At 40.4% G+C, this 13,830-nt stretch overlaps 1 protein-coding gene across 11 annotated transcripts in view; it reads right to left on the reverse strand.

Annotated features, from left to right (window-relative positions):
• The window catches only part of cadpsa (Ca2+-dependent activator protein for secretion a), a 236,100-nt gene that overhangs the window by 76,893 nt on the left and 145,377 nt on the right, over positions 1-13,830 (reverse strand). For 5 of the 11 annotated variants that reach the window (XM_078247561.1, XM_078247563.1, XM_078247566.1 and 2 more), the window contains 3 exons: positions 9,707-9,808; positions 9,554-9,617; positions 8,397-8,520 (listed from right to left, as the gene is read on the reverse strand). In XM_078247561.1, coding sequence (XP_078103687.1) covers positions 8,397-8,520; positions 9,554-9,617; positions 9,707-9,808 — 290 coding nt within the window. Of the gene's footprint in view, positions 1-2,181; positions 2,196-3,741; positions 3,815-3,905; positions 3,920-8,392; positions 8,521-9,553; positions 9,618-9,706; positions 9,809-13,830 lie in introns of all 11 variants that reach the window. The other 6 variants (XM_078247562.1, XM_078247564.1, XM_078247558.1 and 3 more) reach the window with 4 other exon arrangements.

The raw sequence follows: 13,830 nt of genomic DNA on the forward strand, positions 1-13,830 counted from the left end.
AGTACCATGAAATAATTAAAAGTAAAACCTTTAAATATATTTATTTAACTAATTGATTCATTTATATATGAATATTTGCATTTATTTAATTATTTATGTATTTATTGACTCATTTATTTATTTCACGATGTATTTCAAAGGCATATTTATTTATTCATGTTTTTATGTATTTATTCATTTATTCAATATTGAATAAAACGGCATTCCATAGACTCAGGACAGCAAGTTAACAGCTCCATGATATACCTGAGATAGGACAGCTCAGGGTTTGATGGTGACGATTATCATCATTAAACACTTCACTGGGATATGTTGGAAGATTGAAGGTCTTCCTTAAGCAGAGATTGTCAAATTTGTGGCCAAAATTACGGTTTTCATAAGTGCTTGCAGTAGACACATGACATCTACTGACTCCGGCATCCTACTAGCTATCTTAAAGCAGAAATCTAGGATGTTTTAAAGCTGAAATCTAGGATCTTGATTTGAGTTTCCTGATTTTTGATCTCAGGTTTCCCTGAAAAAAAAAAACTGTGGCAGCCACATCCAACCTGGGGACACTGATATAAATGGGTACTGATTGTTTTATTTTTCTTACACTAAAACTTTTGCCATCACAATAATTTCGCTTCCTCTTACGCCCTTCTTAAAGAACAAGCTATTTCTTGGATTGACATACTTAAAATGTCACCTGCATGTTTTCTTCCATGTTTGAATGCTTGCACTTTGTGGCTCTCTTGGGTTACTCATCAACAGAAGTGATTTTCACTGACAACGTGAAAACTTTAATTCTTGCTGATGTTGGAACCGAGCAGTGTGTTTAAACTGATCTTAAACAAAGAGCATGTGACCTCCAAGACAAAGGAAGCACATGTGCCCAGCACGTGGCCTCAAACTAAGAAAAGTCCCTCATGTAATTTCAGAAGCCTGAAAACTTCGCACATCCATGAGAAAGAGTTCTCAAAATGGCCGAAAGTACGTCAAGAACACTGATTTCTGATTGGACAGCGGACCCTGAACGCAGCGGGGGTCCGAGGCCAGGTGACGAAAGCTATAAGAGTCTCCGCCACCCAGTCCTCGAGGCTTTTTGCTTGCAACCCGTTGCTGAATGAGACCACCACGTCAACATTGTACGAGAATAAATAGAATCATTCGCTGGTCGAGTGAGCTGTTCTGTATCATTCGGGATACAAAGGGATCAGAGTGGGACACTGAACCCAGTATCTCACCAAACCTGCAGAGAGGGTAATCACCCTGTTTTTTGAGGAAATAGAAGGACATCGCACTTTGCTTTTTCTTCAAAGTTGACTGGACTGGTCCACTCCACTGCCCTGGACGGAGCAGTTTCGTTAATCTCGCGGAGAACCCGCCGGAAAATTTAACAGACTACACACAAAAGTAAGAGGCTTTATAGTTCTGGGCAGATGTTGTAGGCCGCGTCCTAGTTTGCTGTGAATGTATCACTGATCAAGATACGGCTGAAGTTGTATTGAAACTGTAACGGCTACCTCCCGCCACGGAGAAGGTTAATCATTGCACAAGCGAGACCATAATCCTGCCTTTCATCACTCAAACTACGGCGCTGCGATATAACGAGACGTTATATCGTAGACCTGTGTCAAGTTGAACGGTTTGATTATTGTTACCAAGGAGACTCAGCTGTTAGCTCACAACAGAGGCAGAAAAGTAACACTCACCTCGTTAAACCAATTCTCAGACTCTGCTGTAACTTCGCGTTAGGCCAGAGCCTTGAGTAAACGAGGAGAGTGCTTATCACTGCCACGAGGATCTTTTTTTTTCCAATCGTGTCTCCCTCCTTTTCGGTCTCCCCCTTTTCTAACCTACACACACACGGACACATTCGCGCCAATTTATGAACAGCTGGCCTTGCCTGCTACCATAGACACAGAGTTTCACAACCGCCATTTTGGCACCATAACAGCGCTCCGTGGTGTGTTCCCCCTTTGTCTGTAACACGTGTTCCCCGCCATTTCAATGTTAGGAGTAACCATTTTGGGCCTTTGTACTAAAAAACTACAAATAGCCTCAAATCACGCGGTTCCCTGACCACCATCTTGAATCTTGTGTGGTTAGCCCGACCACGTGGCCCCGCTACTCCTACCCCTCTACCCTCCTCCTATCCTGCATACACACACACACACACACACACACACACACACACACCAGCTTGCTTGCTGCTTTGTTTGCTAGAACTGTAACAAGTCAATAGAGTTGGATGATTGAAGAATTGATTGAACATCAGTATTTTTAAAGTTAAATAAATCCTATTTTTTTTAATAAGACTTTAATAAGAAGTTGTTGTGTGGTTATTTGTGTATTGTATTGTAATAAAAGCTGGTTATCCAGGTAAGTGCTCAATCTTTCATCCTTCTTTTGTTCCTGTTACAAGATAGATTAATCAAGTTTTTTAAAGAGAACACCACATCTGAGTTATTCAGTTACTGGCCCCTGAGTTCAGGGTGGTGCCCCGTTTTGATTGTTGTCAATTTGGTAAAGTTATGAATACACATATTCATATCTTTACTAATATTGATAAACATCTTTGATATATTGCTAATAATTTAATCTGTACCTCCCCAATTCCCAACACTGATTTACACCAAACCTTGGTATTATTTTTTACATCGGAACTGATCAATCTCAACAAAGAAACCATCAACGTTCTGATCATTCAGAGCAGTGAGAAACACAACATGGAGGGGGGGGGCTCCCAACATTCCTGAAACATGTTCTGTGCCTCTGTGTACAGGTATCAGGAAGGTGGTGACGGGGTATATGGTGGTATGGTTTAAGATAGACTGAGGAATGAGCTAGCAGTAGGAGTTAGACATACAGTACAACGTCTCCTGGATCCATCAGTTTTTTTCTGCGAGTTCTCCACTAAGTAAGAGTCAAATGTTTTTTTAAAGAACAGGTTGAAAGGATGAAGAGCGGGTAGGGAGAGGTGGGATAGTTTAAGGTAGAGGGTGAGAGAGAAGAGAATATCCAATACAGGTAGGAACAGGTAATGGAAGACAGGAGTCTGAAAAAAGGGTAAAGGTTAGACTGACTATTCAATAGCAACGCATTCAACATCTATCTGCAGCCTCTGAGCCAAAGGTTTCATCTTTAAGTGTGGTTTGTGATATAGAAGGCATTAGAAGAAGCACAGAAACAGGACACAAAACACACTTTGACATAAAATCCAGTATGGGTAAAATATGAAACCGCATACAAACCTGTTCAAATGGTTGTAATGTATGCCATCAGTATCAGCATTTAATGGTGGTTTCATTCAAAGACAGAGGCATGTGCATAATAGGAATGTGCGACCTGTCCTTTGACAACTCGTCTAACCTGGGTGCGAAGATGTTTCTCGCAAAGGATTGAGAGCTAAATAAATAACTGCAGGATGTGGGTGTCCTGTTTGAATGTACCATGATCTTAAACACTTAAAGGATTTACACACAAGCAAAGTAAAAATGCATTCAAGTCGCATACAGGCAAAGAACAGGTGGTTTGGGCAGGACAGAAAACAAGCTCACAGAAAGATAAGAATGTGTTTGAGTGTCTAAGACTTTTTAGACTTTAAAGACTAAAACAACAGATACAAACAGACTAAAAGGACGTCAGGGTACGACAAAAATATGAGGTCGCTTGTTGTGGTTGGCGTGCATACTGGTTGTAGAGGAAAATAAAAATGTGCAGAGGTTAGGGGTGGGGCTGGGTCAATGAGGAAGGTACTCACGAATGGTTAAATCCATCACTTGAGACGCCAAGCAGAAGACAGGATGCTCATACATCTCTCTCTTTTTCCCTACAGAGAAAGAGGGAGGATACCGAGGCATGCGAGAGGCCGGGGTCAGAGAGATGAGCACACACGTCACGAGGGTCTTTAGGGTCCATACCTGCATGTTTTCTGCTGCTATTTAATAGCTTACAATTTCACACACTTAATGCCATGAAAGAATATTGGTGTATCAGTATTTAGTTAATTAAAATCTAAAATGTATTGTATCAAAGGTGCAATATGTCACATTTTGAGATCTTAAATTATTATTATTAGTAGAAAATAATGCAATTCAGCATTAATATTGTTTACAGACTACAGTCTACCCTTTTTCACAACATGGCATTCGGATCATACATTTTTTTATACTTTAAATTGATTTTAAACATTGTCTCATTCTGTGTGCCACTCGTTTTTAAGTTCCTCACTACAACTGTTGGATAAATACATAATTTATGAATTCACCACTTTAACAGAAATATAATGATTTTTTTTCCTGATCCTTTGTTTCTGAAACATGCAGATTCCTAACAAATCATATTGACTTTCTTTCATTTTTGGATACCTTCAGGTAGTAGTATTTGATTACAATTTTTGTAGCTAAAATCTATGAGAATGATCAATACATCAAAATTAAACAAAATCTGATTTGCATTTTGAAATGTCATGGATGTCATGTACTGATAGAAGTTACTAGATAACAGTATATGTTTACCAAAATAACATGGATGTGTCAAAGTGAATATAGTATTGCTATGGCATTTAATTAACCAGTGAAAATGCTGCATAAAGCACCTTTGAGAGTTGTCCTTGAAACTCGAACTGCATCATATCTCATATCTGAGTTGGATGATGCTGACTGACCCATGTCAATGGTTTTCACTGACATACCAAAGTCAACAAAAGAGCGTCTCAGTCTATCCTTAGAGGTGACAGTTTACAGGCTGTCGGAGCTGGGTGGGGACAGGAAGCTGGAAGACTTTGCAAGTTTAAAGGGTGAGCACAGGGTGTTACTGTGAGATAGGTACAAGTAAACTGTATCCCTGTGTGTGTGTCTGGGGTTCAAAGATTATGGGCCGTCTACTTTGGATTAACCATTCGTTCCGCGAAGCAGAGGTAAAATCTGAGTTTTTTTTCCCATAGTTCAGGAAGCACACCAGTATGAAGGAAAGGGTTTTAGGGATAATCTACAATCACAACTGAGAAACTAAGGTAAGCTTCCTTAGTGTCTTCAGGGAGGGTGATGGTTTCTTTACAGACATCGTCTTAAATCGACCATTTGAAGTAGTTCAGTGTTAATAGAACAACACTTTGGGAAATACTCTTGTTTGCTGTCTTGGACTTTTTCAGTGTGTGTTATCAGATCTTAGCCAGGCTGACCTACAGGAGTTTATGTTATAGTTTATTGGCATTCAATACAGTTAACGAGGGAAAATGTCCTCTTTCTGACTTGTGTGAACTAGTCAGAAAGAGAAAGAAACACCCTTGGCTCTTATTTTTGTAATGTTATTCTTTGTTATTCTAAAACTTGTAGGTGTTAACCTGTGACAGCAATCTCATATACAGGTAAATGACACGTTTGCTAGTGTGTCACATATGTGTTTAATGTATGAATTACCTAGAGCAAGGACACCCAATTTGGGGCCTGCGGGCCAAGTTTGGCCCGTGCTCCCTTTGTTTTGCACCACCATGGCATTTAACATGCTCATGCTTATTGTCCTCTTATTTTGAAAGTGCTGTAAAATCATAACGGTAATGACTATGAAACGTACATTTTGTGCGGTTAAAAAGTACTTGATCTGAGTTTTATGTAAAGCACAGTGCTGGTAAACTTCCATTTTAAATTTAAATACGTAAGTTTTATCTACGAAGAATTACAAGAATTACGTAATTCTTCAACATCATTTATTCTTGGCCCGTGGCCTTTCATCCAGATACATTTTGGCCCTTCGTATGAAAGAATTTTGGGCACCTCTGACCTAGAGAACAGTTATACCAGTTTGACCTCTGTGTGTCCTGTACAGAGATAGGTCTTATACATGTTTAGCCTAGCTTAGCACAGAGACTGCAGGCGGTGGGAAAGGAGTTTGCCTAGACACGTTAAAGTTTAGGAACAGTTGGCCTTCAAGCTATTTTATTTCTATTTTGCCAGGTTTGAGCTCTGTCCTGTGAACAAAAGCCAGATGTCTCTTGAATGGATCTGTGACTTGCTTCCAAATTAACAAGATGCAGCATGTATGAACAAGACAGGAGTTGTTGACAGTGTATTTTTCACTTTCAGCTGAGCTTTGTGCTAAGCTAGGCTAAACACAACCAGGACTTATCTCTGTACTGGACACACAGGAATGCAAGTTTTTACTTCACTCTGGCTAAGACAGCAAGTAAGTATATCTCCCAAATGTCAGTGTTCCTGAAGAAGTTTAGAGCCACAGATACAGTAGGTCACATGAAAGTGATTTTTGAAGAATTATCACATTCCTGTAAAAAAATCCTGTTGGTACCAGATAAGTGGTCCGACTCAGTTTAGAATAAATGGTCTGCAAATTATTTATGATGCCTACTAAAGAAAACCTGAACCATGCAACAGAAAAAAAACACTGAACTGCCACAAGCGGCAGTCCCATCATGTCTTGTATATTGGCCTTCCTGTTTTCAAACAGCAGCTAATGAGAAGCAGCAAAAGCCAATAGACAAGGGAAAGAGAGGAGTGAGTATGGAAATCATCAGAGAGCAAGGAGTAGGAAGGCAGAGAAAAGGGAAAAGAAGGAGCATCACTTCAGCTACCAGACAGGTCAGAGTGGGAGACACAAGCAGTTTAGGAATCAGCTGGAAGAGTAGCTGAGGCATGGTGGACGAACTCAGCGTAAAGATTGAATTGAATGCATTTTTACTTACTGTACATTTGCTACTAAAATAAGCTGAAGGTCAGGAAAGATAAACATAGCATTTGTGTTAAAACTGTCAAGCCATTACAGTAAGTACATTATGAGAGAGGCTTTTTCTGCAGCTGTGAAGAGAGATTTAGAAGTTAGGCTTTGTTTAGATATTCAGAATAGAAATTCATTAAAACACAATAAAATATACATATGTATATCTGCTTCATTCTGAGGATCTCCATTGGAAACTAGCTTTATGTACATTACTTGTAACTTATAGTGGTGGAGGAAGTATTCCAATCGTTATACTAATACTGCACTGTAAAAATACTCTGCAACAAGTAAAAGTCCTGCATTTAAAATGTTGCATAAGTAAAAGTCTAAGTATCATCAGGAAAATGTACTTAAAGTATTAAAAGTAAAAGTACTCAGTGCAGTAAAATCCTCCCATTTTAGAAAGTGTAAAGGATCCAAACAGTTGTGTGTTTAATGGTCTAATCATTTCAGCTGGACTTGTAGGCCGTTATATTGTTGGCAAGTTTAATTTATAAAACATTATATTTTATAAACTACATGTGTTTTGTATGCAAAAATCTTAATGTGTAAAGTAACTAGTAACTTAAGCTGTCAGATGAATGTAGTGGAGTAAAAAGTACAATATTTGTCTCGGAAATGTAGCGGAGTAGAAGTAGAAAGTGGCATTAAAAGAAAAGACTCAAGTAAAGTACAAAAAAAACCTCAACAGTTGTACTTAAGTACAGTACTTGAGTAAATGTACTTAGTTACATTCCACCATTGCTTATAGCAATCAATCCCAGAGCAGCAAACCAGAGACAGTAAGTGTCATGAATTTTTTGAAGTTTTTCTAAAAGCTTAGTGAAAATGTTTCTTTTTCTTTTTTTAATGTCATGTACAATAATACTGTAAACATCATAATTTGACATTATATATGTAACAAGAAAGTCCCATGTGAGCATGGCTAATTTGTACTGATCATTTCAACAGTTGAAGATAATGGTGTCTACACACTTTGGCTAAAACAAACAGTACTTTCTTCAATGACTCATCAGTGTGTGTCAATGTTATTTAATGATATCCTTGCTGGGATGTTTACTACTAGGACTGGGACGTTATACTTTTGTCCCGATTCGATTCTTTTACGATATATGGGTGCCGATTGGATTTGTATTTTCATTTTTATTTATTGTGATTCTAGAAGTGTTGTGATTCAATAGTTTTGTTTCAACTAATTGTTTCAGTCTGACATTTATTTCATTTGTAAAGAAGAACATAACATGGATTTTCTGGAAACTAAATAAAGGCCGTCAGCGTTACCGTGTTACCGTATGACCAGAAAATATGTAGGTCAATCATTGGGGAATTAATAAATAAAAAATATTCTGGTAGATTCTGGGAAGAAAAATTGATTTTAAAAATTGTTACAAAAAACCATGATATATACGTGAATCAATTATTTCCCCAACCCTATTTACTACGACAATGTTCTATAAGCTTCCTTAAAACCACCACATGATATCACCACATTTTGCAACATCTGCCCCATTGAGGTCAGAAACCCTCCAAACATCTCTCACATCTCCATGTGACAGGAAACTCTCACTGTAACTCTGTCTGACTCAGCAGGTTAGGAGTTGTTACATTAACAGCCGTATCAATGAGTTTTAACTACAGTAGCACTACCTGAAAGGTGCAGTGATGGAGCCGTAACTTACCTTCCAGTTTGGCATACTCTGACAGGCGTTGGTAGTTGACCAGAGCTGCCTGCTCCAGACACTTACGGATCACAGACTTGACTTCCTCTTGCGGAACCAGAGTTGCAGTATCTTTCATCAGAACCTAAAAAGGAAAGACACAGCAACCGCTTTTATTTTCAGTGTACAATAAACCTTATCATTACAAGACAAATGAAGACAAATGTCAACCGGTGAAAGTATGTTTGAGTGAAAAAATATTGTTCCGTCAAGGAAAGTGCATTGGGCAACACAATCTCACTCCCATCGGGTCAGAAATCAATGCTTGGTCAGGTCCCTTTGAGGTTTGTTATTGATGAAAAAGTCTCCTTTAGTGACGTGCTTATTCGGGACTCTTGGTGTCATTTCACAACGCTCTGGGTCAGGATGTACATTTAACTGACATGCGGCACAAGAACAGAACAGTAAAGCGTGATTTATGCTTCTGCGTTAAATCTACGCAGTGGCTATGTACGTAGGTACGTGAAGAGACCTCTCAAAAAATTTAACTACACGTTGTGGCAACGCACGCTCAGATTGGTAGCATTGTATTTCCCCCTACTCATTTCCTGGTTCTCCTTCTCCATGAACACTTTGTTTCTCTCACTATGACTCTAGAGTCGCTACTCGCTCCAAAGCTAATCTCTACCACACACTCCCCACGCACACACACATGCCGGCCCTGCTATTCTCTTAAAGAGCTCGATGCACACACCAATGCACAAGTATAAACTTCAGGCCACTTACGTAGGCTACGGCGAAAGCTTTGCGTGGAGCCTCCGCACAACCATAAATCAAGCTTTAGGTTTAGGAAAAGATGGTGGGTGGGGTTACCAAATGTACTTTTCAATGACAAGAACAGGACATGAACCCCGGTCTCCTGGGTGAAAGTCCTGTGTTATTTGACCCATCCACCCTCCTTACGCACGTTTTTGTCTGTCATACTACTCGCTACAATTGTCGCTCTTAATACTACGTCATCTGCCTGGTGCTCCATACAGACGCTAAATGGTGATTTTTGCGTCGGTATCGACGCTGAGAGCCAGTGACCAAGCATCTGTATATTACGAGTTGGAAGTGAGAACGGGTTGCATCAGCAGATAAAAACATGCATCTGTCCAGCCGTAAAAACAACTTACCCTTTCAAGCAAGGACAGAGTCGCTTTCAGCGCTCCCTCTGGCCGTCCAAATGGAAAGCAGTACCTATGGATGTGACAGATTGGATTTTCATGTAAACCCTCGGCAGTCCCGTTTGGCATGAGATCGGCGCATGGTTGTTGTACAGGTCCTACCTGAAGTGTGTAATCTGGTTCTCTAGAAGCACCCGTAGCCTCTCCTTGATCTCCTCAAAGTGCTCCTTCTCTTCCACGGTCACTGTGCCGATACCATCAGGCCTGCAGGACAACAGCAGTTACAAGCAATACAAGGTTTTAGTGCTGGGGAAGCAAGTAAAAAAAAGAAATATGAGAGACGTTTAAAAACAATGGTAAAGTGTGTGTATATTTTTGGATATCTATGTTTAATATACTGTATATGTAGAGTACATTTACACATGTTTATTTGTAGCTTCTCTGAATCTCCTCAGGTTCTGGGAAAACAAGAGAGCATTGTGGGACACAGGATATGAAAGAGCTCCACAGCCAGGTCTCAGCACCCTAGGGTTATGGTTAGTTCAGGTCCAGGGCCTCAGTTTATTCTTTTATCAGTATTTAACACTTATCTCAGAGTGCTTTCACATTGGCAGTTTAGTCTAAATATGGGTGTGGTTCACCTAAAAATCTGGCGAGATGAACACTTTTCCTGAACTTGGGTTGGGATTAAGAAATTGGACCTAATTGCACCTGCAATAGTCTCAGACCGGTGGTCACATGACGAAGGGTGGTCAAATGACAGATAGGTTTAGCGATCTTAACAGTTACCACAAGTAACAACCAAGGGGGTATATCAGCCTCCACAAAGCGTACCTCCCATGGAGCCATTTTGATGCTAATAAGCCATCAGGTGCCGTTAGCATTCCATTGACTGCCATTCATTTTGGCGCCACTTTGACAGAGAAAAACTTTACATCTGAAGTGTTTAAAGACTCTATTTGTCCATTGTTTATTTCTAAAGAAACACAATAATGTATAAAAGGCTCCATTACCTTGTATCTCACGTTATGGCCCTGTAGCAGCCGTTTTTGTAAAAACGATTGTGTCATAACCATGCAACTTTCTTTCGCATAGTAGACAAATGACCGTACAGTACAGGAGAAGCTCGCAGGCAGTTTCGACTTACATTAGCTGTTTCAGTTTAGTTACTAATGTTAACTAGCATTTTAGTTAGCAATAATGGTATCTCCTTACATATACCTACGTTCTCTGTCTCTGCAAGATTCGGAATGATTGAGACTTCTCTTGGCACAGCTACCAGAAAACGTACAACTTTCAGACAGGTTGCTCATGTCACATCTACGTCGGCAAGCTCAGTTTGCAGCTGCGCAGTAAAACTCAGCCATCACCGGAAAAGTGCTTCTAATATACTTCACTGGTCTCCGTAGAAAACAATGGCGTTGCGTTGTCCATTTCTTTTACTGTCTATGGTTACAACATGGATTTTTATAACGCACACCACAAAATCAGGTTCTTGCAGTGATTGGCAATAAGGAAATGCAGATATGAGAGTGATGGTTTTGGTCCCTCACAGTTGTGAGTGTCCTAGCACCATGGCTCAGAATTGGAGGTGCTCTTCATCAATAGTGATCAACTTCAAGTACAAGTAGAGAGAATACATGGTGGGATTGCTCTGTACATCTCATGACTGGCAGTTAAAGATTGACACGCACGCACACACACATACACACTCAGACACGCACACACACACACACACACACACACACACACACACACATTTCATAATGCAAAATTAACATTACAGCTGAAATGTGTTATCATGGTTCTATCATTTTCTTCTAATTATTTCAATACATGCATGTCAGGTGTGTGTGTGTGTGTGTGTGTGTGTGTGTGTGTGTGTGTGTGTGTGTGTGTGTGTGTGTGTGTGTGTGTGTGTGTGTGTGTGTGTGTGTGTGTGTGTGTGTGATGTGTTTATCGTTTGTGACATGGTTGGGTCTGGGCGGAGTGTGAGCAGAGTGCATGTGACAGAAGAGGCGTTGGACTGGTGGCCATGACAGCATGATGAGAAGCAGGAGACATGACACTCTCCCTCTCTCTCTACCCCTCCCTTTGACATGTCATTTCAGGAGACAGTGAGAAACTGTGTGTGTGTGTGTGTGTGTGTGTGTGTGTGTGTGTGTGTGTGGGGTGGGGAGCATGTTTGCTGCACTGCTCCATGATTGCTTGTTGTTAGATTTCTAGGAGTACCAGTTTGCTTATAGCATCGGCGATCACCTGAGCCAGAACCCCCCTTAGCATTTGGACAAACCCTGTCAGATTGTAACAGCCACCTGTAAGACTCCGGGTGCTATGGAGGAGACGATGATGATGACTGCATGGAGCTCAACTGTTTGAGTCCGGAGACTGCTTGCTTTGACCTCAGCAGCAGTTTATTGACCTGTTCTTTTATAACACAAAACTAGTCTTTATTGACGACGTTCAACTACCGGGGATTGCTCCCGTGCAGCCGAAAATTCCACCAGATGTCCCTGTTTTTCGGCCGAATGTCCGTCACCTTCCTCTTTCTTTGTGTTGGCGTTCTAAACTCCAGTGGATTTATGAGGACTATGGTTAACTGCTCCTCAGATCTCTGCAGGGTAAATCCAGACAGCTGGCTAGACTATCTGTCCAATCTGAGTTTTCTGTTGCAAGACTAAAACAACTTTTGAACGTACACATGTTCCACCAAAACAAGTTCCGTCCAGAGCTTAGCGCCGCCCAAGACGATTGTGAATGGAAAATAATCGTTAGTTGCAGCCCTGAACCGGATAATATTAATGAAATAATGAATATAGCCTGAAAGCTCATCATAACAAACTGGTGTTCTTTGTATTAGTGCAATACAAATAAATTATCCTAAATGAGTTTTTGGTCCCAGTGGTGGCTATTTTCTCTATGAGAATCACTGGCTTGAGTTTATAAGTCTCCACTTTGCCATCGTGGCTGGTGATCGTATGCATTATCCTAACAAAAAAATCCCCAGTAAAAAGCCATCTCACCTTTCACATGGTGACAGAAAATGAAAGAGGGAAATTTCACACTAATTAAGTCCTGCAGGGCTCCTTTTTTTTCATCCTGCCAGCCGTGCGTTATCTCTTGGCAGCTTCCCCATGTTAGCCTGACCTCATGACCTCACAGTTCTGATGACGACAACAAGCAAATGAGCCATCAGTGACAGACAGACGGCGAGCCAGCAACACGTTCACATCTCCGTTTATACGCAGGGGACAACCAACCGTCCGTCAGGACTTTACAAACCTCCTGCAATTTCAATTTAAAAAAATCCAAAAATTCAGCTTTTAACTGTAAAGGACTGATGTGCCCCATACTGCTCTACTTAATTGGTCAATTCCATTGGTCAATTCCAATGTCATTTTTTATTTGTACACTTTCATCCCAATCGATCCATCTAGAGCTGAAATGAGTTTATAAAAGGTACAAAATGTAGCATTTCTGCATTAAAATGTCTAAAAACTACTATACCTATGTTATATATTTTGTTAAGCTGTCTACTTGCACTATCCCAAATGTTTCCAACAATGTTCAAACCATAGACTGTAGTCAATGGTTCAAACCCAGAGAGATCTGTTATTTTATTTTAATGATACGGGAAGTTTCATTTAGTCGCCTGTCAGTGGCGTCATAAAACCTTTGACCCCTCTAGTTACTCTAACTTCCGTCAAAACATGGGCACCCAGATGACACATTTGAGAGTAATTGTAAATCATACAATGTCACAGAATTATACTCAGTGACCATAATACAGCTTGCTTTCTGCCACAGCATCATTTTGTCATCAATTACATGCCACTTGCAACACAGTAATACAGCAGAGACCTTATTTATTGATACATTTCAATATCAATCAATCCAATTAGTCGATTGACAGAAAATGAATCAATTATTCTGATAATTCTGTCATCTTTTAAAGCTATAGTGCATAGTTTCTGTTGCCCCCATGAGGAATTCTACGTAATGACAACAACACTGTCGGCGCGTCCCCATGATACAAGCCTTACGTGGTCACGGACCACCCCCACCCCACCTCCACACAGTTGTTAGTAGCCAAGGAGGACACGGAGGATTAAAAAAACATTATGGACTCTTCAGAAGAGTTTGCGTGGGAAAGTCGCCAGACCACACAATCTTCTAAACATAGCCAGGGTTTCCGGCAGCACTTTGCAGCTTAGGTGGGTCGCCTGAGCAAGACACACCTGTCGCCTTAACTACGTTGTCGTCGTCGTCAAAAAAAAAAAAAGCAG

This window comes from Sander vitreus, chromosome 4 (genome assembly GCF_031162955.1).
Source record: "Sander vitreus isolate 19-12246 chromosome 4, sanVit1, whole genome shotgun sequence".
NCBI lineage: Eukaryota > Metazoa > Chordata > Actinopteri > Perciformes > Percidae > Sander > Sander vitreus.